This window comes from Peromyscus leucopus, chromosome 7, assembly GCF_004664715.2.
Source record: "Peromyscus leucopus breed LL Stock chromosome 7, UCI_PerLeu_2.1, whole genome shotgun sequence".
NCBI classification, from domain to species: domain Eukaryota; kingdom Metazoa; phylum Chordata; class Mammalia; order Rodentia; family Cricetidae; genus Peromyscus; species Peromyscus leucopus.
Window position 1 is genome coordinate 87,752,045 of NC_051069.1, and position 26,443 is coordinate 87,778,487.

The 26,443-nt window shown below is 40.1% G+C and overlaps 1 protein-coding gene and 1 pseudogene across 4 annotated transcripts in view; one reads left to right on the forward strand and one right to left on the reverse strand.

The window, feature by feature from the left end:
* Cep70 (centrosomal protein 70) overlaps positions 1 to 26,443 on the forward strand; it is a 60,257-nt gene that overhangs the window by 16,486 nt on the left and 17,328 nt on the right. For 3 of the 4 annotated variants that reach the window (XM_028869982.2, XM_037207866.1, XM_028869983.2), the window contains 9 exons: positions 6,695 to 6,785; positions 6,910 to 7,033; positions 7,725 to 7,905; positions 13,532 to 13,701; positions 16,129 to 16,185; positions 17,866 to 17,950; positions 18,044 to 18,132; positions 19,181 to 19,255; positions 26,107 to 26,212. In XM_028869982.2, coding sequence (XP_028725815.1) covers positions 6,695 to 6,785; positions 6,910 to 7,033; positions 7,725 to 7,905; positions 13,532 to 13,701; positions 16,129 to 16,185; positions 17,866 to 17,950; positions 18,044 to 18,132; positions 19,181 to 19,255; positions 26,107 to 26,212 — 978 coding nt within the window. Of the gene's footprint in view, positions 1 to 6,694; positions 6,786 to 6,909; positions 7,034 to 7,724; positions 7,906 to 13,531; positions 13,737 to 16,128; positions 16,186 to 17,865; positions 17,951 to 18,043; positions 18,133 to 19,180; positions 19,256 to 26,106; positions 26,213 to 26,443 lie in introns of those variants that run through there. The other variant, XR_005092033.1, reaches the window with a different exon arrangement.
* Positions 3,900 to 4,665, reverse strand: LOC114693563 (annotated as a pseudogene).

Here is a 26,443-nt window from a genome sequence, read left to right on the forward strand (position 1 = left end):
CAACCACAGCAATACATTTTCACACAGTGTACAAATATCCCATAACAGTATGGTCATTTCTATGGTGCCAGCACAGGTGGTGGGTGGCAGATGGGTATAGAGATAGGAAGATTGCCAGGGTTTGCTGGCCACCAGCCTAGTTCAAGGTTTAGTACAAGACCTATGGTAGAAAGTGATAGAGAAAGACATTTAATGTCTTCCTCTGACCTTCACTTATGTACACATTCATGTTCATACAAAATACAAGAGGCATCAGATAACAATGTGTATTGTTTGATCATATGAAATGTGTGACCATATTAAGGCCAGAACCTTTGTTTTTAATAAGTTTAGTGACTGGGCATTCTTTGAGATACCCACACAGTAATTTTTTTTTTTTTTTTTGGATATCAGTGTTAATTTTAGTCCTTCATCCATCAAAGTAGTTCAGTTGTGTGATCAGAAACCTTAAGAATAAGTGAGAAAAAATTGAGAGTTGGTAAGTTCTTTTAAAAAATTATTTAAGAATTTATTAACTGGTATTTTCAGTTTATAGTTTATTTACTTTTGAAAAAAATTTTTTTCTTTTTTTGAGACAAGGTTCTCTATGTAGCTCTGGCTCTTCTGGAACTCACCCTGTAGACCAGGCTCGAACTCACAGAGATCTGCCTGTTCCTGCTTCTTGAGTGCTGGATTAAAGGCATGTGCCACCATGCCCCACTAAAAAAGATGAAATTCTTAAAAATTTGAACTTGAGCCGGGCGGTGGTGGCGCACGCTTTTAATCCCAGCACTCGGGAGGCAGACACAGGCGGATCTCTGTGAGTTCGAGGCCAGCCTGGGCTACCAAGTGAGTTCCAGGAAAGGCGCAAAGCTACACAGAGAAACCCTGTCTCGAAAAACCAAAAAAAAAAATTGAACTTGAACAGAAATGAAACAACTTTAAAACCTTTAAAGGTGGAGCTGGAGGAGTGGCTCAGTGATTATGAGTGCTCTTGGAGAGGACCCTGATCAGTCCAGTACTACTATCAGTTACTCACAACTGCCTGTCTCTGCAATTCCAGGGCATCCAGCGCTCTCTTGGCTCCTTGCCCATATGGTTTACATAAAACTTATTCAAGCACACACATTCACAAAGTAAAAATAATAATCAAGTCTTAAAAAAAAAAAAAAAAACAAAACCCAAACCTTTAAAGATGTATTAGTAAAACCAGACTGTAAAAAGAGTCACCACCCTTATGGTGCTCACAGCTGTTTGTAACTCCAGTTCCAGGGAAGTCAATACCCTCTTCTGGCCTCTTTAGGCATCAGACACAGACATACATGCAGGCAAAACACTCATAAACATACCAAAAAAGAAGATATCTTTATGTTAAAATAATAGAGCTCCATATTGTATTGCCACCGAATAGTTCTTGGGTACCGGGTCAATGGGCAAAAAGCAAGCAGTTAAGATCTTCAGTTTCAGTCTCTTGTTTGCTCTTGTTTCTGGAATTTCCTAGTCATCTTATTGGGTGCCTAATCCAGATGATGATAGAGATGGTAAGCCATTATTTACTCTGCTCAGCCTTAGGAGTGGACAGATTCTCAGCTGATGCACCAGCTGCTTTTATCTCTGTGCTGTTATGGTTCAGAGTTCTCTGGGTATCTGCATGCATAGTTGAAGTTGCTGTGTGTGATACCTATGTTGAAGTGACTGTTAGCATTAGGTCTCATTTCTTTGATTTCTCTTGTCTTTGTTGCCTTCTTCCACTTTGTCTTTGGTGAAGAGAGCCCCCGTAGAATCATGGTCTATAACCCCATACATAGTCTTACTGGTCTGTCTTGCTCTCCTGCACCCTAAGTGTCAACAACCTCCCTCACTTTTTTCCTGCACAGGAGGGTTTTGGAATACTGTGGTTGACACCCATAGGATCTTGTGTAATGAGGTAGAAACCTTTACCTGGGTAGGGCCTGAGTTGTGCTTTCTGATCCCTCCTTCTTTCCCAAAATCTCACTGTTCTGGTAATTGCATGGAGGACCCACATGAGGTGGATATAATCTATAATGGTTACTTCCTGTCTTGAACTGGAACTCCATAGGGCCTGTAAGGATAATAGAATTTTTCCAAGTTCCTGCCCTGAGAAAATTCCTCCCAGAGTCCTGGGAAAGACGCTAAATACAGTGTGGGGTATCTGAGGGAAAGGAATCCACGTACACTACGCTCTTTTGTCCATTAACTTTATTCCTCTAAGGCAAAATTTTATCTATACAGCTTCAGCCCTGTCCTCACATTCAGCTCCTCTCTGTGCCCAGTTTTCCTATCCTAATAGTTTTAGTAAGCTCCTATGCTTTTGAACTGATCCTTCATCCTCCATCTATCCTTCCTGGCTCTTTATCCCTGGCCCTGATAAACTCTATAAGAGATCTGTTTTACCCTCTACAGAACCTCTGTCTTCTTCTTCTCTCTCTGGCCACAGGGTTCTGTGTCTCTTCTGGAATTCTGCTCCAGTCCTTACCGTACCTGGTTATGCAAAAAACCCTATTGTCCTCAGTCAGTTGCCTTGGAATGCCACTAGGCTTGAAGGCAAGAGACGGTATGAACTTCATTTGCACAAGAAGCAAAGCCATGCATGTACAGTCTACTGCTTATCTTCTAGGCTCATCAGGGGAGTTAGTTACCTAGAAGTTCCGCAGGTCTGAGAAGCTTAGCTGTTTGCCAAATGGTCTATAGTATTTGGGCACACAAGAATTTCATAGCAGAAGACAGCTGAAATATTAAAAACTGGATAACACCAAAATATTCCATAATAAATGGCTTGCCTCTAGAACAATACCTTGAAATTTCTTGGTATAGCTCTAATATCCAGCTGAATCTCTATATTATATTCTTGTGGCCCGCAAGAGGTCTGTAACATCTGCTGCTTCCCCACCCTTTCCTTTAACAATATCAAACTTGAGTCTCTACTTCCAAAACTTCAAGGTTCTTTTTGAGATTGTTCTTCTTTATGGCAGTCTGTGGGGCACACACATCATCTTTGGTGTATTATCCCTGTTGATGAAACTATATCCATTTCTTTTTGTTTGTTTTTGTTTTTTGAGACAGGGTTTCTCTGTGTAGTTTTGGTGCCTGTCCTGGATCTCACTCTGTAGCCCAGGCTGGCCTTGAACTCACAGAGATCCACCTGGCTCTGCCTCCCGAGTGCTGGGATTAAAGGTATGTGCCTGGTACCATCGCCCAGCTCTGTATCCGTTTCTTAAAGTGAACTGATTTGCCATCCCAGTGCCCTTTCCCTCTTGTTGATGCATGCACAGCTGCCTAAGGTGCCCAGCTTGGTGTCTGAGGGTACAGAGGCAGAAATGGCTGCTGGGTGTCTCTTTCTTGCTCTTCAGGGTTGAGGTGATGGTGATTGGGGCAGGCTGTAGCAGCTGTGGTTTCTCTGGGGGCATGGTGATTAAGAGACTGGAGGCCTAGGTATGGCTGTTCAGAGATCTCCCTGGACTCCTGTTATTGATCATAATTGTTGGTTAGTCAACAGAGGACATATATCAAATACCATAAGGCTTGAGGGCATTGAGTGACTGTATGCTGTGTTCACAAATGCCTTTCTTGCCTGCTCTGGGACTTTGAGGATAGCACCTTCAGAAGCAAGAAGAGGGACTTCCTGAAGTGGCCCAGTCTTGTCTGAATTCACAGTAAGCAAGATGATTTCCAGGAAGTATCCATGAAATTTCTAACTATCACAATCCAGTGAAATTTCTAACTATCACAGAACATTAAGGTACAGGCTATGGGAGAAGAGAAGGCAGCACCAACATTGGCTCCTTCCAGTTATGCTTGTTCAGTGGGCAAGGACTAGGGGGAGGGGGGAGGGCTCAACTGAGCTTCTTCTGTAAATTCACAAAAAGATTACTCTGATATTAAATTGTAGTGAAAACAAAATGGACTAAAAAGCCGATGTTATTCTATGTTGGTGGAAATGGGAGGAAAGAAGGAGTCCCCTGAAGCAGGAAGGGCACAGCTAACAACAGTTCTGTGGCCTTGACCCAGTTGGCCACTCATGCTCCATTTTTCCTTTCAGTGGCCTTGGGAAGGTCTGATTCTTTGTTTTCTTCTCTTTGATACTTGCTTGCAGATTTCACCAGCTGTCTACTTGACCATCTCTGCTTTTCTCATTTGTCTTTTTCTTGAGCTTCAGCCTCTGCTTTGTGCATGTCTTGGCATATCTCTCTTTTAATGTACAGCTCGGCAAATGGTTTCGTGGATTGTTTGTATACTGCTTGTTTGAACAGTTCAGGATCATCCTCTACATCTGTAGGCTTTCCTTCCTTTAACTCCTGCCTCTTAACAATGTGCTCTCTTTAGCCTGAATTACATTCAGGGCTATCTTCTGTTCCTGATGCAGTAGTCCACTTGTAAGCTTTGTCCACAGCTTCAAAAGCCTTTTGTGCACCAACAGCAGCATCTTGATTTTTGTCAGGATGTACCAATATTATACAGCTGCAAAAACCTCTCTTTTATTTCATTATCTGTCACTTCAAGAATAACTGGAAAATCTCAATTGGGTTCACATTAAAGAGAAACCTGAACAGGTCAATCTTTCAGTGTGATTTTTGGATGTAGAACTTCTCTTTCTATTTGTTTAGCCTCACTGTAGAAGATCATAAAAGCCTCTTCTGTGCTACCTGCTTCTTTGGAAGCTACCATATTCCTGAAGCTGCTGTTTCCCAAGTCCAGCCCTCACATGACCCTTGATTTCCTTTTTTCATCATTGTTAAAGGGATACTTGTTTCAGAGTTGACTAGTTTTAATTTTCAGTTGTGTCCTTTTTATAAGTAACTGTGTTGCAACTCTGGGTTTGGTCCCAGTTTTGGCACCAAAATGTGAGTTTCGCAACTCTGGGGGAAAGGTATCCTGACTACTTGGGGAGTCAGGTGACACCTTGAGCTGCTAGGACAGCTCTGACGGCTGGAGCTGCAATGAGACAACTGAGCCCTGGTGGGCAAGGTATCCAGGATGCTTTGAGCTGCTAGGACAACTCTAATGACTGGAGCTGCAATGAGGCAGCTCAGCCCTGGATGGGAAAGCATTCTGACTGCTCAGGAGAGTCAGACTTGGAGCTGCTAGGACAGCTCAGCAGGGAAGGGTGTCCTGACTGTTCAGGAGTCAGGTATACCTGGTGTGTGGGGGGGGATGGTCTTCCTGCAGGATATGGCAATCTTGCTCCTCTCCAGGAGAGCTGCTGCAGCTGAGCTTTGCTCCACCCCCACTTAAGGGGGCTTCCTAGCAGAGCTCTGCTTCTCCAGCCTAAGATGTTGCTTCTTTTGCTTCACTCTGCAAAAGGGGAAACCCCTGCAGAAATATAGCAATTTCCTCTGGCTCCGGAGAAAAGTGTTACTTTTTCAGCTCTCCCTTGTTTTGTCCACTGAGGGATGTCTCAGCAAGGATCTTCTCTACACCAGTGAATGAATTATCTTCATACCCAAAACTCATTTGAGGAAGAGATTTATTTGGGAAGGAGCCCAGGAGAGTGGCTGCCTTTACCAGAGTGGAGAGAACAACCCACAACTGACCAGGCAGGGTGGTTTTTATAGGATCTCTTGGGGGCAGAGTCAACCAGGGATTCCTCAGTTTTGTGGGCTAGGGGCAGAGATGGCCCTGATTTCAGAACCAAACTGTGTTTCTTTCACTGGACTTTCTTAGCTTTTTGACACTAATTCTAAGGCCAGGGCATATTTCTTTCACTGACTCTGATTCTAGGGACCAAGAGTGTTTTTTGGTACTGGTTTCAGAGTCAGGGCATATTTCCTGGGTTCTGGGTTTGGGGATAAAGTGTTCATTTCTCTGGCTCAGGTCCCAGACCCAGGCTGTGATTCTTTCCCTGGTTCTGAGCTGCAGGATCAGGGTGGGTTTCTTTCTTTTTTTTTTTTTTTCTTTTCTTTTCTTTTTTTTTTTTTTTTCCCCCGAGACAGGGTTTCTCTGTGTAGCTTTGGAGCCTGTCCTGGAACTCACTTGGTAGACCAGGCTGGCCTCGAACTCACAGAGATCTGCATGGCTCTGCCTCCCGAGTGCTGGGACAGGGTGGGTTTCTTTTCTCAGCCCCTTTTCCCTTTTAGTATGGCCTGATCTTATTCAATTACTTATCTGTTTCACTGAAATGGCCAGTTTTATTTTAATTTACCCATGAAGGCCTACATGTAAATATTTTGTATAATGTAATAATTTACTCATTTGCATACTTCTGTTGCTCATTTTAGTAAAAACAATAAATCTTTTAAAAATATAATTTGGTACATAAAATTCCATATTAAAACTAGGCATGACATACATCTTTTATTCCAGCACTTGGGAAACAGGCAATCACATCTCTTTAAGTTCAAGGCTGACCTGGTCTACAATTCCAGTTCCTGTCCAGCCAGGGCTACGTAGTGAGACCCTGTCTGAAAAAGAAAATTATAAGACCCTTTGAATGCTTGCTGGTCCATTTCCACAGGATCCTAGTCAGTTTATAGCATCCATATCATATGGCTTACAAATTCCAGGGACTGACACCTTCTTCTGGTTTCTGCTACACCTCAATTTAATGTGCTAATACCTACATATAGACAAGCACACACATACATCTAAAAATCAAAAATCTTTTGGAGGAAGGTTGTTTTCTGAAAATATAGGAAATTATATTGAAGGTTTTTCTTCACATCTTAAAGTTGTTCCTTTTGCTCTACTGTGATTATAGCAGGAGGAAGCAGAATGGGAAAGCGTAAATGGGCTGTTGATGACGCATGGCTTCAAACCTTTGTGTCTAGTCAAAAGAACCGATCTCAAAGGTAACTAGACCCTTTTCTTGCTCTGTTAGGTACAAAGCTTATTTTTCTTTGAAAAGTGTTTATCTTAAAATGGTCTTAATTTCTCTTTGTTTTTACCATTTCTATAATATACATTACAATGTAGATCTCATCGTTTTTGACAAACAGTCATCACAAAGAATGAGGCAGAATTTGAAAATGTTGATGGAAGAAACAACACGTCAGCAGAGCATGATACGGGAGCTCATAGAGAAGAACCAGCAGCTTAAGTAAGACAGTGGGCACGCCCCAGGATTGTTTGCATATATTCTAAACACAACTCCCCGAAGAGGATCCTGAAATTTCATTGTACTTATTTATTTATTTATTTTTCAGTTTATTTTACTTCTTACGTGTATGGGTGTTTCTGTCAGCAATCCATATAAGTGTACTGTGTGGGTACCTGAACCTACAGAATTGAGAAGAGGACATCAGATCCCCTGGAACTGGAGTTATGAATGATTGTGAACTACCTTGAGGGTGTTGGGAATCGAACGTAGGTCCTCTGGAAGAGCAGCTAATGCTCTTAACCGCTGAACCATCTCTCTAGCCCCCTGAAATTTCATTTTTATTAAATGTAAAACATAAAAATACTTTTACAAGTAAATGGGTAAAAATTTAGTTGACTTTCAGTAGCACTTAGCATTGATGTGTAATGGTACCCTCTCCTATTTCTTTCTCTTATAAGGTAGATGAGATTGGGTGTGTCAGGGGGCACAGCTACAAACCTGTTGTTATAAGATAGAAGTGTGGAGGCTGGGGTACAGCTCAGTGTTAATTATGCTAATGTTTGATCCTCAGTACCAAAACAAGGAAAAAAAATTAAGAATGTAGAGAGATTTTTGGAAAGTAATCTGTTATATGGCATATACAATCTGATTTATTTTAACATTGAGGGAAGGAATTGTGTCTCTTAATTAGAAATGAACTTCAGCTAGAACAGAACCGAGCGGCACACCAGGAACATCGAGCCAATGACCTGGAGCAGATTATGGACAGCGTGAAATCCAAAATCGGTGAATTAGAAGATGAGTCCCTAAACAGGGTTTGCCAGCAACAAAACAGAATACAAGACCTTCAAAAGGAGCATAAACTGTTACAGGTATTGTATTGACTTATATATTTTCTTATTTGATGGTTAATATTGAAAGTTCTTCATAGTCCCAGGTAATTTCCATGTTGCTTCCATGGTGTATGTCTGTGACAAAGGTCAAGGAAATCCAAATGCTTGAGGTATGTGGAAAGATGGTTAGAGGAAAACAATTTACGTTGGCATAGGACAGTAGTGTTAATAGGTGAGCTTTTCTACTTAGCACCTCATTTTGAGATTCATCTATAAGGCTGCATGTTATTGTTTCATGAGTATCTCTAAAAGATGCATGTGTGTGTCTATGTATGCCACATACGTATGGGTGTCTTTGGAGGCTAGAAGAGGATGTTAGGTTCCCTAGAACTGGAGTTACAGGAACTTGTAAGCTGCTGGATGTGGGTGCTGGGAACTGAATTCACATCCTCTGGAAGAGCAGGAAGTGCTCTTAACCACTGAGCCCTTCAGCATCTCATACTGCACTATTGCATAGCTCATTGTGCCTGCACAGGGATTTTCCTACACTTGTAAATGTCTAGCAGTCTACTTTATAGCAACCATAGTGTCATGTTTAGAGACATAGTGTACTGTATATGGGTATCAATGTCTGTATAAATCTCATATTGCCCTGTAATGAGCTCAGATTTCATTGTAAATGTCTCAATCTCTATGTACATCCCATAATGAATATTGTAGAAGTCATAGTTATCTACAAAGAACCCCTAAAACAATGTATACTTTATAATGTCATAATACTCAGCATACAACTGTTTCCCTATATTAAGCATATATTGCCCTATACACAGCTCACAGTGCCTTCATAGCCCATAATGCTGTTTGGAGTTTATGGTATTCTATATAGATCTCACAGTGCACCTGTATGTGGGACATTTTCTTAATTAGTGATTGATGTAAGAGGCCCAAGCCTATTGTGGGGGAGGCCACACTTGGGCTCATGATCCTGGGTAAGAAACCATGCTGAGCCAGCATGGGGAGCAAGCCAGTAAGCAGAGCCCCTCCATGGCCTCTGTATCAGTTCCTACCTCCAGGTTCCTGCCCTGTTTGGTTTCCTGTTCTGACTCCCTTCAGTGATAGACTATGATGTGGGAATATAAGTCAAATAAACCCTCTCCTCTCCAAGTTGTTTTTGGTCATGGTGTTTCATCACAATAATAGTTACCCTAACCAAGACAATAGAGCTTACTGGAAGCCTGTACAGATCTCATATTCACCTGATGGAGCTTAGAGTGCCCTGTATAAAGTGCATAGTGCCATGGAGAACCTGCAGGGCACTTCTGTTGAGTATGTTGTGCGCCCCAGGTAGAGCTCATATTACAACTGTATGAAGTTCAGAGTACACCTTTTTTAGTGTCCATACTACCATATTTAGAGGTCATAGGCCATGTGGAGAGTTCCTGGAGTTCTCTGTAGAACTCGTAATAGTTCACTTGTATAGAACTCCCAGTTCAGATCTCATCTTGTACGTAAAGAATTTTTAGTATTCTTTAGTTTTGGTTTGGTTTGGTTTCGGTTTTGGTTTTTTTGAGACAGGGTTTCTCTGTGTAGCTTTGGAGCCTGTCCCAGAACTTGCTCTGTAAACCACACTGGTCTCGAACTCAGAGATCTGCCTGCCACTGCCTCCTGAGTGCTGGGATTAAAAGGCGTGTGTCACCACTACTTGGCAGTATTCTTTTTATAGTCCTCAAAGGTTATTATAGATCTCATAGCACTCTGCATGGAGATCTTGTGCAGATCTCATAGTGCTTTGTATATTTCTCATAGTGAACTTGTTTAGAGCTCCGTGCCATGATAGTGACCTGTAGAATTCACAGTGTATCTCCACTGAGTTCATATCACACATGAATAGAGCTCATAAAGCAGCTGTTTAGACTTCATAATCCTAAGTACACATCTTACAGTGTACACCCATCCACCCCTCCCTCTGTGTATGTGAGTGTATTGAACTCAGTGTGTGTCTGTATAACTCATAATGTTCTTTATAAAGCTCATAGTGCACCTCAGTATAGCTCAAGGTGCTCTTGATTAAAGGACATACAATATCCATGAGCTCATAGTGTCCTTTATGGACTCTAGGTGCCCTATAAAGAGCTCTTAGTGCCTATTTTATAGAGCCCATAGTGCCCTGAATAGAGCTCACAGTGCACATGATTTAGAGCCCATACTAAAGTAGTATATATAGATCATAATGTACCTTTATATAAGCTTAAAATGTTCTGTATAGACTTCACAGTCTCCTCTATGTAGCTCATAGTGTACTGTCAGTACAACACACAGTGCTGAAAGAAATCTCATATTGCATGTATGTTTATCTCATAGGACATTTTTTTTGGGGGGGGTTTGGAGACAGGGTTTCTCTGTGTAGCTTTGCGCCTTTCCTGGAACCCACTTGGTAGCCCAGGCTGGCCTCGAACTCACAGAGATCCGCCTGCCTCTGCCTCCCGAGTGCTGGGATTAAAGGCGTGCGCCACCACCGCCTGGCCTCATAGGACATTTTATAGAAGTCAGAATGCCTTTTATAGATTACAATGCCATGGGCACATCTCATGCTGCCCTGCTTAGAGCTCATAGTATCCTATACAGAGCTCATCATGTCTTACATGGAGTCATAATGCTCATGAATATAGATCCTTTTCCACCTGATGAAGGTTCATATTGGAAATTTATTGACTCCATGACGTCTTATATAGAGATCATAGTTCTCATATGGTCTCAGTGCCCTATATAGACTTTTAAGTGGCCTGTATAGATACCATATTTCTCTTTATGTGGTTATATTACCTTATACTATGTGTAATAAAGCCACATGAGCAGATAATAGTGAATTTTATATGGAGCATAGGTTACCCAGCCTGTGAGCTTCTGGGAATCCTTCTGTCTCTGTGTCCCATTTTGCCATACGAACGGTGGACGTATAGATGAGTGCTGCTGCACCTGGCTCTCTGCGGGCTTGGGGACTCAATGCAGGTCCTCCTGCCTGCTTGGCAAATATTTTACCCATTGAACCCTTACCTCAGACATATAATGAAAACTAACACACTGAAAAAAGAAATTGAAGAATACACTAGATGATAGAAAGACTTCCTGTTCAGTTTATGGATTGGCAGAATTAGAAAGTGGCTATATTACCAAAAGCAATTTCTATATCCCCATCAAAATTCAAATAACATTCTTTACAAAATTGAATAAACAGTTCTAATATGCATGTGGTAGCATAAAAGGCCCTTGATAGTGAAAGCAATTCTGATTGCAAAATAATAATGCTGGTGATAGTATTACCCTGGTTTCAAATTATAACTACAAAACTGTAGTAACAAAAACAGTTTGGTACTGTCACAAAAATATGTATATCAGTGAAATAGAATAGATAGCCCAGAAATAGACTTATACCCAATTGAATTTCGGGCAAAGATGCCAATTACATACATTGGAGAAAGAGACAGCGTCTTCAACATAGTACAGAGAAACATGATATTCATATGTAGAAGAATGAAACTAGATCCTTATCTCTTATCCCATACAAAAGTCAATTCAAAATGAATCAAAGACTTTAATAATCTAAATTGAAACTGTTAGAAAAAGAAACCTTAAAAGTAAAGACATAGGCAGGAACTTTCTGAAAAGGACTCCAATAGTTCAGGAAATAAGTTCAAGAATTGACAATAGGATTGCATAAATTTTCAAAGCTTCTGCACAGGAACCAACCAACAGGGTGAAGAGACAACCAATAGAAGGGGAGAAAATTATACCAGCTGTGAATGACTATCTAGAATATATAAGGATTCAGGAAGGAATGGTGTCACATGTCTTTAATCCCAACATTCAGGAGGCAGAGGGAGGAGTTCTCTGTGAGTTCCAGGCTAGCTAAGGCTACATAGTGAGATCCTTTCTCAAAAAAGCACAACAAAAAACCAAGCCCAAACAGTCTAAATAAGTTGATAAATAGGCTAATTAATGAACATACTGTTCTCTAAAGATTGAAGTACCAGTGACCTGTAAATAGACAAATAATGGTCAACACCCTTAGCAACCAGGGAAATGCAAATTAAAACTACATTGAGATTCTATCTCACCCTAGTCACAATGCCTATCATTAAGACAAGTAACAACAAATGATAATAAGAATTTTGGAGAAAAGAAAACCCTTACTGAAGGGAGTATAAATTAGTCCAGCCACTATAGAAATCAGTATGGAGGTTTCCTCAAAAACCTAAAAATAGAACTAACTTATAATCCAGTTATACTCTTCCTGGGTATATATTCTGAAGACTAGATTCATGATCACAGAGACACTTGTACATCCATGCTTACTGCAGTAGTACTCATAGTCAAGCTGTGGAATCAGTCCAAGTGTCCAAGAGATGAGTGAACTAAAAGTGTGTGTGTGCATGCGCATGCATCTTGAAAATTGAAGCCAGACTAGGGGAATAAAGAACAGTGGGGAAGAGGAAAAATAAAGATACAGAGGTGAGCATGGTCAAAATACATGGTATACAAAGATGTTCTTGTGAATCTCATCACTTTAATGAATATATGCCAAGAAAAATATCAACTTCAATGATTACTTCTAGATTTTGAAGAACTTACATATTGAGGGGAGACTGGCATCCTCATCACTTAGCTGTAGAGGTCATGCTTGGTTTCATGGAAGGCCAAGGCAGAAGATGAATTACTACATATTTCATGTTCACTAGGAGATGAGATGTTACCAGTAACTGAGACTATTTCCTCTTTGAGGGTTGTTAAGTATCAATGAGTTTGACGTTTTGAGCAGATGACCGTGTGCTTAGCTATGAGTGTTAGGTTTTGAAAGTGATGTCTTTTTTTATAAATCTAAGGCACATACTGGTTATAGACCCTATTCTGAGTTTATAGTCTCCCCCATTGCCTGGATGTCTAAACTGACTACGTCATTTGCAATCTAAAAATCATTAAAAAAATCTTAATTTTCATTTGTGATTCTCTGTCTCTCTGTCTCTCTCTGTCTCTGTCTCTCTCTCTCTCTGTCTCTCTCTCTCTCTCTCTTTGGTTTTTTGAGACAGGGTTTCTCTGTGTAATAGTCCTGGCTGTTCTGGAACTCAGTCTGTAGACCAGGCTGTCCTTGAACTCACAGATATCTGTCTGCTTCTGCCTCCCAAGTGCTGGGATTAAAGGCATGCACCACCACCGTCCAGCTGTTTTATGGTTCTTTTAAAATATTTATAATATATAATTCTCTTGATTATTATTTTTATCTCAACTTATTATAAGGTTGGCATGGTAGTCCACCACTGTAACTCCAACAATTAGGTGGCTGATAAAATAGGATTGCAAGCTGGAAGCCAGCCTGGGCTATGTAGAAACCTGGTTTCATAAAACCATTGAAATAGAAAATCACATTACTTTATAGAGATTCTTAAAATCTTTATTTATTATGAAATCTTGAATGCATATAGTTGTCATAGTTTCTTCATTTTATAGGTTTTTCACATTTGTGACATATTAATATTTCTTGCATCAGTTTTAAACAGCCTTGATGAGATTATTGAATGAAACAACTCAGTGGAGATGGTGACATGGATAATAATAGAACAGTACGTCCTACATGTATAAATATAATTATGGATTTACAATTTGCTTACAGATGAAATGCCAGCACTATAAGAAAAAACGAATGGAGCAAGAAGAGACCATTGCTTCTTTACAGAAGGATATCTACAGATTCACCAAAGAGGAAGAAGAGCGTGTTGTCACTCAAAACAGAGTGTTTGCCTATCTCTGCAAGAGAGTTCCTCACACAGTCTTGGATAAACAGTAATGCCCAGTACATAGGATGATAATAGAACTAGGTTGATTATTTTTCAGCTGATTTTATCTTGACAGTTCCTTTATCTTTTGCTAGAGAAGTCTCATTTTCTTTTGATTTTTTTCCAGTTCACGTGTGTGTGTGTGTGTGTGTGTGTGTGTGTGTGTGTGTGTGTATGTATGTGTGTATGTATGTGTATGTATGCGTATGTGTGTGTGTATAAATGTAATTTTTTCTTAGAGTATTTTGAGGAATTTATTTATTCAGTTTTTCAAGACAGGATTTCTCTGTGTAATAGTTCTGGTTGTCCTGGAACTCATTCTGTAGAACAGGCTGGCCAGGAACTCAGAGCTCTGCCTACCTCTGCCTCCCATGTGCTCAGATTAAAGGCATGCACCACCACTGCCCAGCTAAATTTAAATTTTTTTTTCATTTTAAATATTTTGTTATTTTAATTATGTGTGTATATGTGTGTGTTGGGGGGGGAAGAGTATGTGCGCATGAATGCAAGTGCCCACAGAGGTCAGAGGTGTGAGATCTCCAGAGCTGGGGTTACAGGCAGCTGTAAGCCAACTGATGTAGGTGCTGGGAATTGAACTCAGGTACTCAGGAAGAGCAGTATGTGTTCTTAACCACTGAGCCATCTCTCTAGCCCTAAACTGCACATTTTATTTTATGTGTATGGGCGTTATGTCTGCATGTATGTATGTGCACCACATATGTGCCTGGTGCTGATATGGTGCCATATCTGCAGTGGCCAGAAGAGGGTGTCAGACACCCCTGGAGCTGAAATTACAGACAGCTGTGAGCCATCATGTAGGTGCTGAGAATCAAATCTGTGTCCTCTGAAAGAGCAACCAGTGCTCTTAGCCACTGAACCATCTTTCCAGCTCCTTAATGAATGAATTTCGATATTTTAAAAATATTAACCATGAATGGGTATGGTGGCATATGCCTTTAATCTCAACACTTGAGAGGCAGAGGCAGTTAGATCTTGGAGTTCTAGGCTAGCCAGAGCCATATAGTGAGTCCCTGTCTCAAAAAAAAAAAAAAAAAAAAAAACAAAACAAAAAACCAACAAAAAAAAAATCCCAAATAAACAAATTAAAAAAATGTATCAGTTTTGTGTGTGTGTGTGTGTGTGTGTGTGTGTGTGTGTGTGTGTGTGTAAGAGAGAGAAGGAGATGTGAGAGGGGAGAGAGAGAGCATGAGAGCACCTGAGTATATGTATGTGCATCATATGTATGCAGGAGACTTCAGAGATCAGAAGAAGTGTTGGGTCCCCTGGAACTAGAATTCCAGGCAGTTGTGTGAGCTACCATGTGAGTGCTGGGAATCAAACCCAGGTCCTGTGTAAGAGCAACCAGTACCCTTAACCGCTGAGCCTTGGGCAAATATTTCTGTGGCAAATTGCCAGAGGTAGGATTATTGGAGCAGCAAGAATATGTATTTAAAAAATTGAGACATATTTAAATATAAATTAATATATATGGCTTAGTGTAACACTTGTTTCTGGCAAGAATGATTGAAAATTTTTTAAGTTTGCCAGACAATCTGTACTTACTTTTTAAAAAGATTTTATTTTTACTAATGTGTTTATATTTATTTGAGTTTATGTGCTTGTGAGTGCAAGTATTGCCAGAGACACTAGAAGCCTCTGGAGCTGGAGTTATAGACGGTGCTGGGAACTGAACTTGGGTCCTCTGCAAGAGCAGTATACACTTTATTTCATTTTATTTTATTTTGTTTTAGGGCTGGTGGGATGACTCAGAGGTTGGGAGTGCTTACTGTTCTTGCAGAGAACCTGGGTTTTATTTCCAGCACCCAAATGATGGTTCACAACTGTCTAGCTCCAGGGGATCAGATGCCCTCTTCTGGCCTCCATGTGCACTTGAACACAAATTGTACACACACACATAAATAAGTAAATTTTTTTTTCAAGACAGTGTTTCTTTGTTGTAGCCTTTGCTGTCCTGGAACTTGCTCTGTAGGCCAGGCTGGCCTCAGATTCATGCAGATCCACCTGCCTCTGCCTCCCAAGTTCTGGGATTAAAGGCATGTGCCACCACTACCCGGCTAATAAATCTTAAAAATTTTTCTATGTATGAGTGTTTTGCCTATATGTATGTGTATGTACCACATGTGAGCCTGGTCCCAGTGGAGGCCATAAGAAAGTGCTTGATCTCCTGGAATGGAGTTATGCATGATTGTAAGCTACCATGTAGGTACTAGAAATCAAACGGGTCCTCTGAAAGAGCAGCCATTGTTGTTAACTATTGAGCAATCTCTCCAGCCCTGGAGTATGCTCTCTTAACTGCTAAGCTATCTCTTTATTCCCAGTCTGTGCTTACTTTTATCATTATAATTTGAAATTATATAAAAGAATAGTTAATACTACCTTTTGAAAATAATTTAACATATTTTTTGTTTTTTAGATTGCTTTGTCTAATTGATTACTATGAATCTAAACTTCGAAAATTCCATGCACAAAGGTATAAATAATATAATTTTAAAGTAATTCAGGATGAATATTATCCAGGAACAAATTATGTTCTGGAAGTCTGTATATCATTATGAAATTCTTTTTTAAATGTAATATTTTGTATCCTCCAAGAACTTCACATATGCATACTGTCTTAGGGTTTGTGATGCTGTGAAGAGCACAGGATGACGGCAGCAGCTCTCATAAGGAAACATTCAATTGGGGTGGCTCACTTACAGTGTCAGAGGTTCAGTCCATTATCGTCATGGGGGGAGCATGGCAGCGTGCAGACAGATATGGTGCTGGCTACACCCTGATCAGAAGGCAACAGGAAAGGAAATAGGCTATGACACAGAGAGTATTTTGAGCATAGGAGAACTCAAAGGCCCACCCTCACACTGACACACTTCTTCCAATAAGGTCACACCGACTCCATCAAGGCCATAACAATGTCTCCCTTTGTGGGCCATTTTCTTTCAAACCACCACACATACAGTGTTTTATTTTTGTATTTTTAAATTTTTTTTGCCTATGGTGTATGTTGGAAATATTTACCCTCCATTTCTTCCCAACAAATTTTGGTTTCCCCTCACATTTTCATGCTGAAATTCTTTTAATAAAGCTCTTATAAGACTGTATTTTACTGCTTTGGTAAATAATAAAAGTGTTATTTCCTTTTATTTTGTTGAAGCATTATGTTATTTAGCCACTGGATAGTAAGTACATTCATAAAGTATATAGACATAGTACATTGGCTGTAGGGCAGAATAAAACCTAGTTATGCAAATTTAATACACCAAAGATAGAATGTCAGTGAAAAATTGGCATATAGCTGGGTGTGGTAGTTCATGCCTGTATTCCTAGCTCCCTGTAGAGTAGTTAGAATGTTGAAGAAATAAAGGAAACAGGATAGCCACAAGTTTGAAGCCAACCTGGGCTACATAGTGCATCCCCAGCTGGCTTGAATTAGAATGAGACCCTGTCCTGATACTGTACTTGGGAAGATGTGTATTAATACTCATGTAAGTAAATGTAAGGCATAGTGGTGTGTGCTATAATTGTGAGGCAGGTGGGACAGTGTGTGTGTGGCAAAAGGAGAGATTAGTGAACGGTAGAGGAACGGGTAAGGTTTGCATATAGACTGCAGAGTTTTCAAAAACAGATAAGATAAAGGATTTTTTGGTTAGATGAATACACTAGCAGGAAGAGTAGATGTATTTAGGAATGCTAAGTAATCTAAGAAGCACAGGGTAGATGAGGTGTGCTGTGCACTGTGTATTGTTACCCAATTTCACTCTACACTTTTTCTTGAATTTTTTTTTTTTTTTAGTGAATTGAAAGTACTAGAAGGAATAAACCATATGTACAGTGTATTTTTTTTTTTTTTTTAGACCTGGAGTGTTCTATTTGTGTTTTGTTTGTTCATTCAAACAAGTGTTTTTCATCGCCTTTGTGTCCCATGACAAAGTTTTCTGGTCCTCACACATTCTAAGTAAGAGTAAACAGAGCACTCTTAAGATTAGGTAATGCTGTGCTGTGATACTATTTGCTGTAGACCAAGTAGGAAGATGGGGTTTTTAAATTCACATTTAAGTTATTAAGAACTTACTAGATTGGCTTAATATTTGCTAGCTGTTGTTTTCTTTAAGGATATATTTCCATAAGATGCAGTGTGTTTGTCATCCCACAGGCAGTGTAAGGAAGAAGACAGTCAGTCAGAAGAAAAAGACTACAGAAACCTGGATGCCTCACCAAGTTATAAAAGCCTTCTGATGGTATGGAGACAGAGAACTGATGAATACCTTTTTATAAAGCATTTTATAAATCCCCTAGGAGAGTTACTTATTTTACTGTGAATTGCATTGCAGTCATTACAGAATCAACTCAAGGAATCAAAATCCAAGATTGACACACTGTTAGGTGAGAAGCTGAGCCTCCAAAAAGATCTGGAAAACAGGTGAGAGAAACTTTATTTTTCTTTACCTTGTAGAATATTGGAGGAATCATTCTTGCCCTCTTACTCAAAAACTCAACCCAAGTACTTGACAATCCTGTATTCCTTTTGTTTAGTTGTATTTCATGGCAAATGATGAAAGGAATAGGAATCCTTAGGCAAGCAAAGGAAATGAGAAAATAGGAATCCATGTTGAGGATAAAACTGGGTAAGAACTTTGAGGAGATTCAGGGTTTTCTTGTGTTTGTGTGTTTATATGTGTGGGTACAAATGTGTGTGCAGTTGGGTGTGCATGTCTGTGCTCATGCATGTGGAAACTAGAGGTCAGCCTCAGATGTCATTCCTCGGAATCTGCCCACCTTGTTTTTTGAGATAGGATCACTTCTTGAGACATACCTGGAGCATGCCAATTCCCCGGGTTCAATTCCCAGCACCCACATGGCAGCTAACAACTGTCTGTAACTCCAAGATCTGATACCCTCACACAGACATGCATGTAAGCAAAATAAATACCAATGCAAAAAAAAATAAATTATTTTTAAAAAGGATTCCATCTTCCCAGATATGTCTAGGTTTGTGTCAAGCTGACAGAAGCCAGCCATTACAGAGGATGATATATTCACCAGAAACAAGTTACATATTAGCACAAAAGTGAATAAAGACTTTAAATATGAAATTATACAGAATAAATCAAAATGCCTACCTAGTAAATACCTAAGAATTAAGGATTTTCTTAAGGGGCTGGGGAGATGGCTCAAGAGATAAGAGCATTGGCTATTTTCCAGAGGAACAGGGTTTGATTCCCAGAACCCACATGGTGGGTCACAACCATCTGGACTCCAGTTCCTGGGATTCATTGCTACCTTCTGGCATCCACAGGTACCAGGCACACATGTATATGGATGCAGGCAAAACACCTATACACATAAAATTTAATTTAAAAATAATTTTAATATTTATTGATAACACAACAAGATTTATTTTTTGTTTGCTAAATATTTTTATTCTTTTCAATAAATTTAATGTATTTATCATGATTTCTTCTTTACAGGCCCACAGAACATGAATTAAGACTTTATAAACAGCAGGTGAAGAAACTGGAAAAAGCCCTTAAGAAAAGCATCAAGTAATTACATTTTGTCAAAGTTATAACTTATAGTTGGGTCCTGTATTTTCTTATTTGTTTTTATATCTGTGCGCTGTTGTGTATTATAATAAAGCAGCCTTGGCTTGGAATTGCCAGACTGATGAGAGATGTGATAATTATAAGTATTTTTGAGCCAGGCATGCTAGCATGAACCCATAAATTCCAGCACTGTGGAGGCTGGGCAGGAGGATCACAAATATGAGGCTAGCCTGGGCTATGGAGCAAAGCTCTGTCTCAAAAAAACAAACATAAACAATAAAAAGGACTATTTCTGATTCTAACAGTTTAAAAGCCATTTGGGTTTGGCTTTATTTTTATGTTATATATTCTTGAGAATTTCATGCATTCAGATATTGAAATACAATCATATACATCATTCCCCCTTTACAACTCCCTTCTCCTTCATGTGTCCCCCAACTAACTTTGTGCTTTAACAAAACAAAACAAAACAAAACCTGCTAAGTCCAGTTGGTGCTACCTCTATGGGCATGGGTTTGGTTTGTCCACTGAAGCATGGAATCTTCTTGTTGTCCACATCCTCAAAAGGGATGATTCTCTCCCCCAGAATCCTAACTACCAGTAGCAGTAAGAGGTGGGGCCTGGAGATCCTCTAGCTTGTCTATGCTGGACTCTTGTCTGGCTTAATTTTATAACCACAGGTGCTTTGTGTTCCTGACTGATCATGTCCAGAATACAGTATTTCACAGCACCCCTCCATCATCACCTGGCTCTTCCATTCTTTCTGCCTTGTTCCTGGAGTGTGGGAATGTGTGATAGGGCTGGGCATTCAGTCTCTTATTCTCAGCACTTTGGCCAGTTATGTTTCTCTCCATTGACTGCTGCCAACTACCAAAAGAAACTACTTTGGTCAAAGCTGAACACATCCCAGTTTTATAGGTATAAACATAGATATTTAGACAGCATTTTGACAGCAAGATCATTTATCAAAATAACAATGACAGGCTCTACCCTAAGGCCTATGACTCCTGAGTCATGGACTTTTGATAAGGATTAAAGTATTAGGCATGAAGTTACCTCTTGTGGAACAGGCCTCAAATCCAACCAGGAAGCTGTTATCCCATGCCACTGTTGAACCAGCAGACTTATCTTCCCTGGTAGGTCAGAGCTGTATCATTCAAGGCCCAGCACTGGTTAGCACTGACGTCTTCTCTTTTTCAGAAGCCTACATAGCACCTGTGGCTCTATGAAAGCTAGCCTGCATTAGGAAGTTTCCTGGTTGGTCTGAGCTTTTTCTGTATGTCCTGCAGTCAAAATGTATTGTGTCTTCAGCAGGAGGGTTTTTAGGATCTTGCCAAATAGTTTAGTGAGTAACCAGGGGCTATGAGCATAGCCTGTGTTGTTTTGGAGGCCTCTAGGGCCTCTCCCTCACCATTAATTCCTAGAAAGTATCCCATGTCTTCTAAGAATACACCCATGTATTCCAAGAGTGTCATGGTCCACCCATGCAGGGTATTTCCATTTAAAAAAATTTTAAGTTGTAATTTCAAACCAGCTAGTAGGCTTCCAAAAGGCTTTTTCATACAGCTTTAGTTTTAGTTAACTTGTTTTCTCTTTAACCCTACCTCCATCCCTACCTGACCCCTTAACACTCAGTAATTCCCCTCTTCTTTTATTTCACATATAATTCTTTTGTCCCTCCAATTTTAAAAACTGGGTTGTAAGATAGTAGACTTCCATATGTGTTTTCATGTACCCTTTACTTGGGTCAGCCTTCCTCTCTAACTCCTTGGCACTCCCATATGTGTGCCCCTCCCTGATGAAGCCTGTGTGCCCCCATTATTCCACCTCTCTACTTTCATTTCACCTATGATCTACTGTCTTCTTTCCATTAATGTGTTTCCTTCAAAAGACACCTTTCTAGTTTTCTGGCTTCCACTTACATTTCAAGTTAAATACACAGAAGGTTTGAAGTTAGGAACTGCATATGAGACAGAACATATAACACTTGTCTTTCTGGGCCTGGCTTGACTTTATATTCACCTCAATTGAATAAAGAAATAATAGGAAGAAAAGAAAAGAAAAAGATTGTAATAGAAAATTATCGCTAGAACTGGAAGAAATTGCAGATAGCAGGTTCTATTTATTAGAGCTAGTCACAATATGAAAATTTTTATGCTAATTTTTGTGCTAAGAATTGAACTTAGGGCCTTGAGCATGCTAGGGTAAATGCTGTACCACTGAGGTGCCTCCCCAACAAGATCTGAAAATCTTAGTAAGTTTTGTTACTTAAAAACTAAAAGTACCAGAAAAACACACAGTGTACCAACCTATCTACCATCTTGTTGTTGTTGTTAGTTTGTTTTTTTGAGACAGGGTTTCTCTGTGTAGTTTTGGTGCTTTTCCTGGGTCTCGCTCTGTAGACCAGGCTGAGCTCGAACTCACAAAGATCTACCTGGCTCTGCCTCCTGAGAGCTGGGATTAAAGGCATGAACCATTGCTGCCCGGCCCTATCTACTACCTTTAACTCTTTTTTCCTGCTTTGAAAAGTGAGGTCTCGGGGGTATTTCAAAATGATTTCAAGTAGTGATTCTATTTCCTTAAGATTATCTATGTGTATTCTTTGATTCAAAAGACTAGGACTTAAAGTAATTTGTGACGCTTTGGGATGGATTATTTTGAAAGCTGTTAGTATCTGCATTAAATTTGCTAATTCACCTGTGTTATTAGTGTATATTGTTTCAGTTTCATTTCCAGTGATAGCTGCTCTTTCTGCTCCTCATGGTACACTGTCACAGGGAAAAGGCAAACAAGGGCAAGGAGAGTCATCGTGTATCTATTTACATTAAGGTTGGGGAGAAAAACTTAAACAGAAGTCTAGGGGAAGGTTTGGAAAGGTTACATTTATTCAGTAAATATCCTTTCCTCCTGTTGCTTGGTGATCTGGCTTCCCAGGAGTACTTTCTAGTATCTATGGCATTCTAGACATTGGAGTTACAATGCCAAATAAAAAAGGTCCCTGACCTTGTGGAGATGGCATGAAGGGAGGATGATCATGGAAGAATGGATAAATAAGACAATTTCAATACAGCATAAATACAATAATAATGGTGGTGATAATAAGGGCTAGAGGGATGGGTTCAGTGTGTAGAAGCACCACACACCTTATTATGGTGTGTAGCGGTAGAGTTGTTCTTTCACCAATTAAATAATTGAAAGGTGGTAAAGGATTCAAAGTGTAGCAGAGCTAATGTTTTAATCAAAGCAAAAGTAGCAGGTGAGAACAGACTCTTCAAAAGGAGAGGTCCTGGAGTTTGGAGTCTGCAGGCTATCTTTGGTAGTGCTTGCTCTTTTGTATTGAGTCAATTAGCACCTCCATTACCAGTTTGGCTGGAAGTCTCTGACAACACACGATGGTTTTCAGCTCAGGAATTGGGTGATGGACTTCCATTAGTTGGGGCTCTGGATCCACAAGGTATTGAGACATTGTCCATGTACCTTACACTCTCTGCACATGTCTTTACAAGTACCTGTTCTCTGATGTGAGGCATACTGGAATAGAAAAGTTAATTTTTGGCTGTGGCCCCTCCTCTATGATATCCAACATCCATTTTAGGATATGCCAATCTAACATTATCCAGGGCTCCTCTTCCCTCACTGTCTACCTAACAAGGGAACTACCTAACTCCTACTTTCTTCATTACCTGTTCTCAGGAGGGGATTGGTCATTGCTGCTTCCAGCTGACAGAATGGGCGGAGTTATAAAGCAGCAGTCAGGGTCCCTCCAGAGGAGGCCTATCTAGGAGCCCATAGCAGAAAGTTCCATGTAGTGGTGGATCATCCTTTGTTTTAGTTCCTGGTGGTGATAGCTTTCTTTTTTTGTCCTATGTTCATGGTATTTGTGGTGGCATCTAAAATCTATATTAAGTAAGATTAAGAGCATTATAATGAAGGTGGTGAGGAGGAGCATCCATTGTATCTCAGGTAAGGTCATTGATAAAGGAAATATACATGATAGCTAGCCCCAGAACCTTGGCATGGTTGGTCATGGGTGGGTGTTAGAGTAGTTAAAAAATCATCTGGAAGTAAAGAGTGATTTTAGGAGTCATCCTGAATTATGGGACAAGTGCACCACAAACTAAGGCAGGTGCAACAAGACCAGTGAGATACAAATGAAAAGCTACAGCAACAGTGGTACCTGTATGTGCTGCTCTTTTGCATTCATATGAGTTTATCTTTAGTTGGAAGGTGATTGTTTGAAGAGCAGCTTAAGGTCCCCCAGTGGCTCTCAGGAGTAACTGGAATGAGGTAGTCTTGGTCTCAGGATCCACTGCTAGCTTAGAAGTATCAGGAGAGGCAGTCTAAGGCTTGAGACTCGTGTGAGGGATCCATGCATTCTGTCCTGCTGTTCATAGGTGAGGATAGAATAATAGGATATGGGTGAGCGAGACCGATATTGTCATCAGGAGTTTTAACTAAGTCCCCAGGGTAGAAGGGGGATCTCTGTTGTTTCTCTTGAGAGAACCCAGCTTGAAGTTCTTGACAGTATTTTCTGGGATTTTGCTAATTGGATAACATGGGAAATTAGCTTGGCCATTTCTGGGTTCAGTACCAAAGCACTGGTAAGAAATGGCCTGCCATATAGTGCCTCAAAGAGGGTTTAATTTTAATTATAGTGATGAGCCCATCCCTAGCTTCTGGTATTAAAGAATATTGCCTTTGATGCATAAAATGGAAAGGGTCTCTAAAATGAATGACCATAGGAATGATGGTTCTAGCCTTCCCTAATAATTCCCCATTTGTCCGTGCTGTTTGAACAATTTGGATTCTATTAGCAGCAGACAATAATGTTGTCTTGGGGAAAGAAGTTTTACTTTGACTTTGGCCAGGAGATCTCTTTCTAAAGAGCAGCAGGAGTTTGGGGGATTACCAAAAAGAAGTGACAGAAATAGAGATCTCCCCATTAACAGGCAAGAGGTTGGGGTAAATAATGCTTAAAGGGCTGGCTCAATAATCCCCAACTAATAGCTTTTTTTTGGAGGTGGGATCAGAGATGAGAAAGAATGGGAGGACTAAGAATTTTGGGTTCCTGTGTTAATGAGGAATTGATTTGACCTTCCTTCATTGTAAAGAGTTCCCAGGACTCTTCAAGCTGGATTGATCCTTATTGATTGGGAGGGCATCTAATCTAGTGATCACCCTTACAAAGAGGTCCTGGGGGAGGCTTTTGTCTCTGAGAGCATTGTCAGGAAATAGCCTTCCTGCCTGCATAAGAAATGCATTCCTAACAAACCTAATTGTGTTTCTTGAGGATTCACCTGCATGGCTATCAGCAGTTTCCCATGATGTTTATCCTTTTGTATTTCCTCTTGGTCCCATTTATAAGAAAATTAATGTAGTAGTTTGGATCAAAGTATCCAATGGCTTGCCTGATTCAATCACCAATTTTTGGAGTTATATATATGGCTAATGAAGTCAGGCATTTATCATTTTGGATGATCTCTGCCTGTGATCCTGGTTCTATATTAGTATATATTTTATAGTCTCTTGAAATCTTTGGAAGAGCATCATGGGGATCTCCTTTCCTTCTAACATACTGTAGTCAGTTGGGAATAATTTTAGGGCTTAATTGCTGACTTTCTGAGACTTTCTAGGCTGCAGTAAAAGAGCATCCTTAAATCTATTCATTCCTCTGATCCTCTGGATTAAATTTAGGATTGGATTAGAACTGCCTCATCACCAGTGGGAAAGTTGGGGGATATCATTCTTTCTATGGAGGTATAAAAGTCATTCCCAGCATGGATGTCCTAATCTATCACTCATCTCTCAAGAAACGTTACAGTTTGTTCTAACAACAGCATGCCAAATCATAAAGTTGGTTTACTCTTCAAAGGTTTGGACATACTGAACGGAGCCATCAATAAAGCTCCCCAGGTCTCTTTTAGTTCAGACAGAGAAAAGGAGCCATGCACATAGGTTGTCCCAGATTTGCCTCTGTAGATCTGCCTAATTGAAAACATCTCTTGTGGAAGAAAAGGGGGCAATGTACTGTGGCTGGCCACCAGGGGGACAGTATTTCCATACTGGGGAGGGGTCTGGTCTCTCTAAAGGGCTGCAAATTGGGATGAGTAGTCAGAAGACTTGAAGGGGTGGAAACAGTCATGTTGGGCAGTTCATGAGTTTGGGGATTTGGATACTTTGTAGGAGGTTAAGACTTGTTTCTTGCCCTCTGGCTCCTTTTTGGACTAGAACATTCCATAGCTAAAGTATAGGGTACATTTTACATGATTGGGCTGATTCAGGTGATCCTTCAAGTAAAAGGACAATTTAACCTACGGGATCTCAGTTCTTTTTCTCTCTTGCTTGCAAAACAGATTGAGTGGAGTGATGGTATTGTAGTTTAAACTGCCTCTGGAGGCCAGGATTCCCAGTCACTTAGTTAGGCCTGGGTAAGGGAAACTTTTCCTTAAGACTTTGAGGGTCAGTCTTATCCAGTTTTTTAGGAAACACAGCAGGGAAGAATTTGATGTGATTTTCGATGGGGTCAAATCCATCTGAAAGCAACAGCAAAATGGGAACATTCCTCAGAGACAACTCTCTTCTAACTCTGCCCTGTGCCTGGAGGGATGCCTCTGGCCTAGGAGACCCCTCATGTTTTTAGAAATTACTTCTAACTTGTGATCTATTGGAAGGAACAGGACAGTATGGATTACATTTTATATAATGCATATTTAAAGTTTGCATACATGTGCATGAACACATATGAGTAAAAAGAGGTTTGGGGGAGGCCGGCTGGATCATTGGCTTAAGTATTTTAATCTATCTAAGAAAGCATTTTTTTTAATCATCTTGACTTTTTCCCCCTTCTTTAGATTACAAGAGATTATTGGTCAAAAAAAGGTTGATGACATGGAGAAAAAAGATGAGCCCCCCAAAGACAGCCGTCAACAGGCTCTAATTGATCAGAGATACTTTCAGGTATTGAATAGCTGATGAAGAGACTGGTGTTTGTGATGATTTTTTGTTTTACTGCAGTATAATTCATTATCATTTGGTGAGAAATATTTGTACAGACAACTCTTGGGATCTGTGGGGGCTTGGTTCTGTGATGCTTACAGATGCCTAAATCTGTAAAATCCCTTATGTAATGGCATTGTGTTGTAGCTTAAATGTGAAATGTCCCCTATAGGTTCATGTGTTTGAACATGT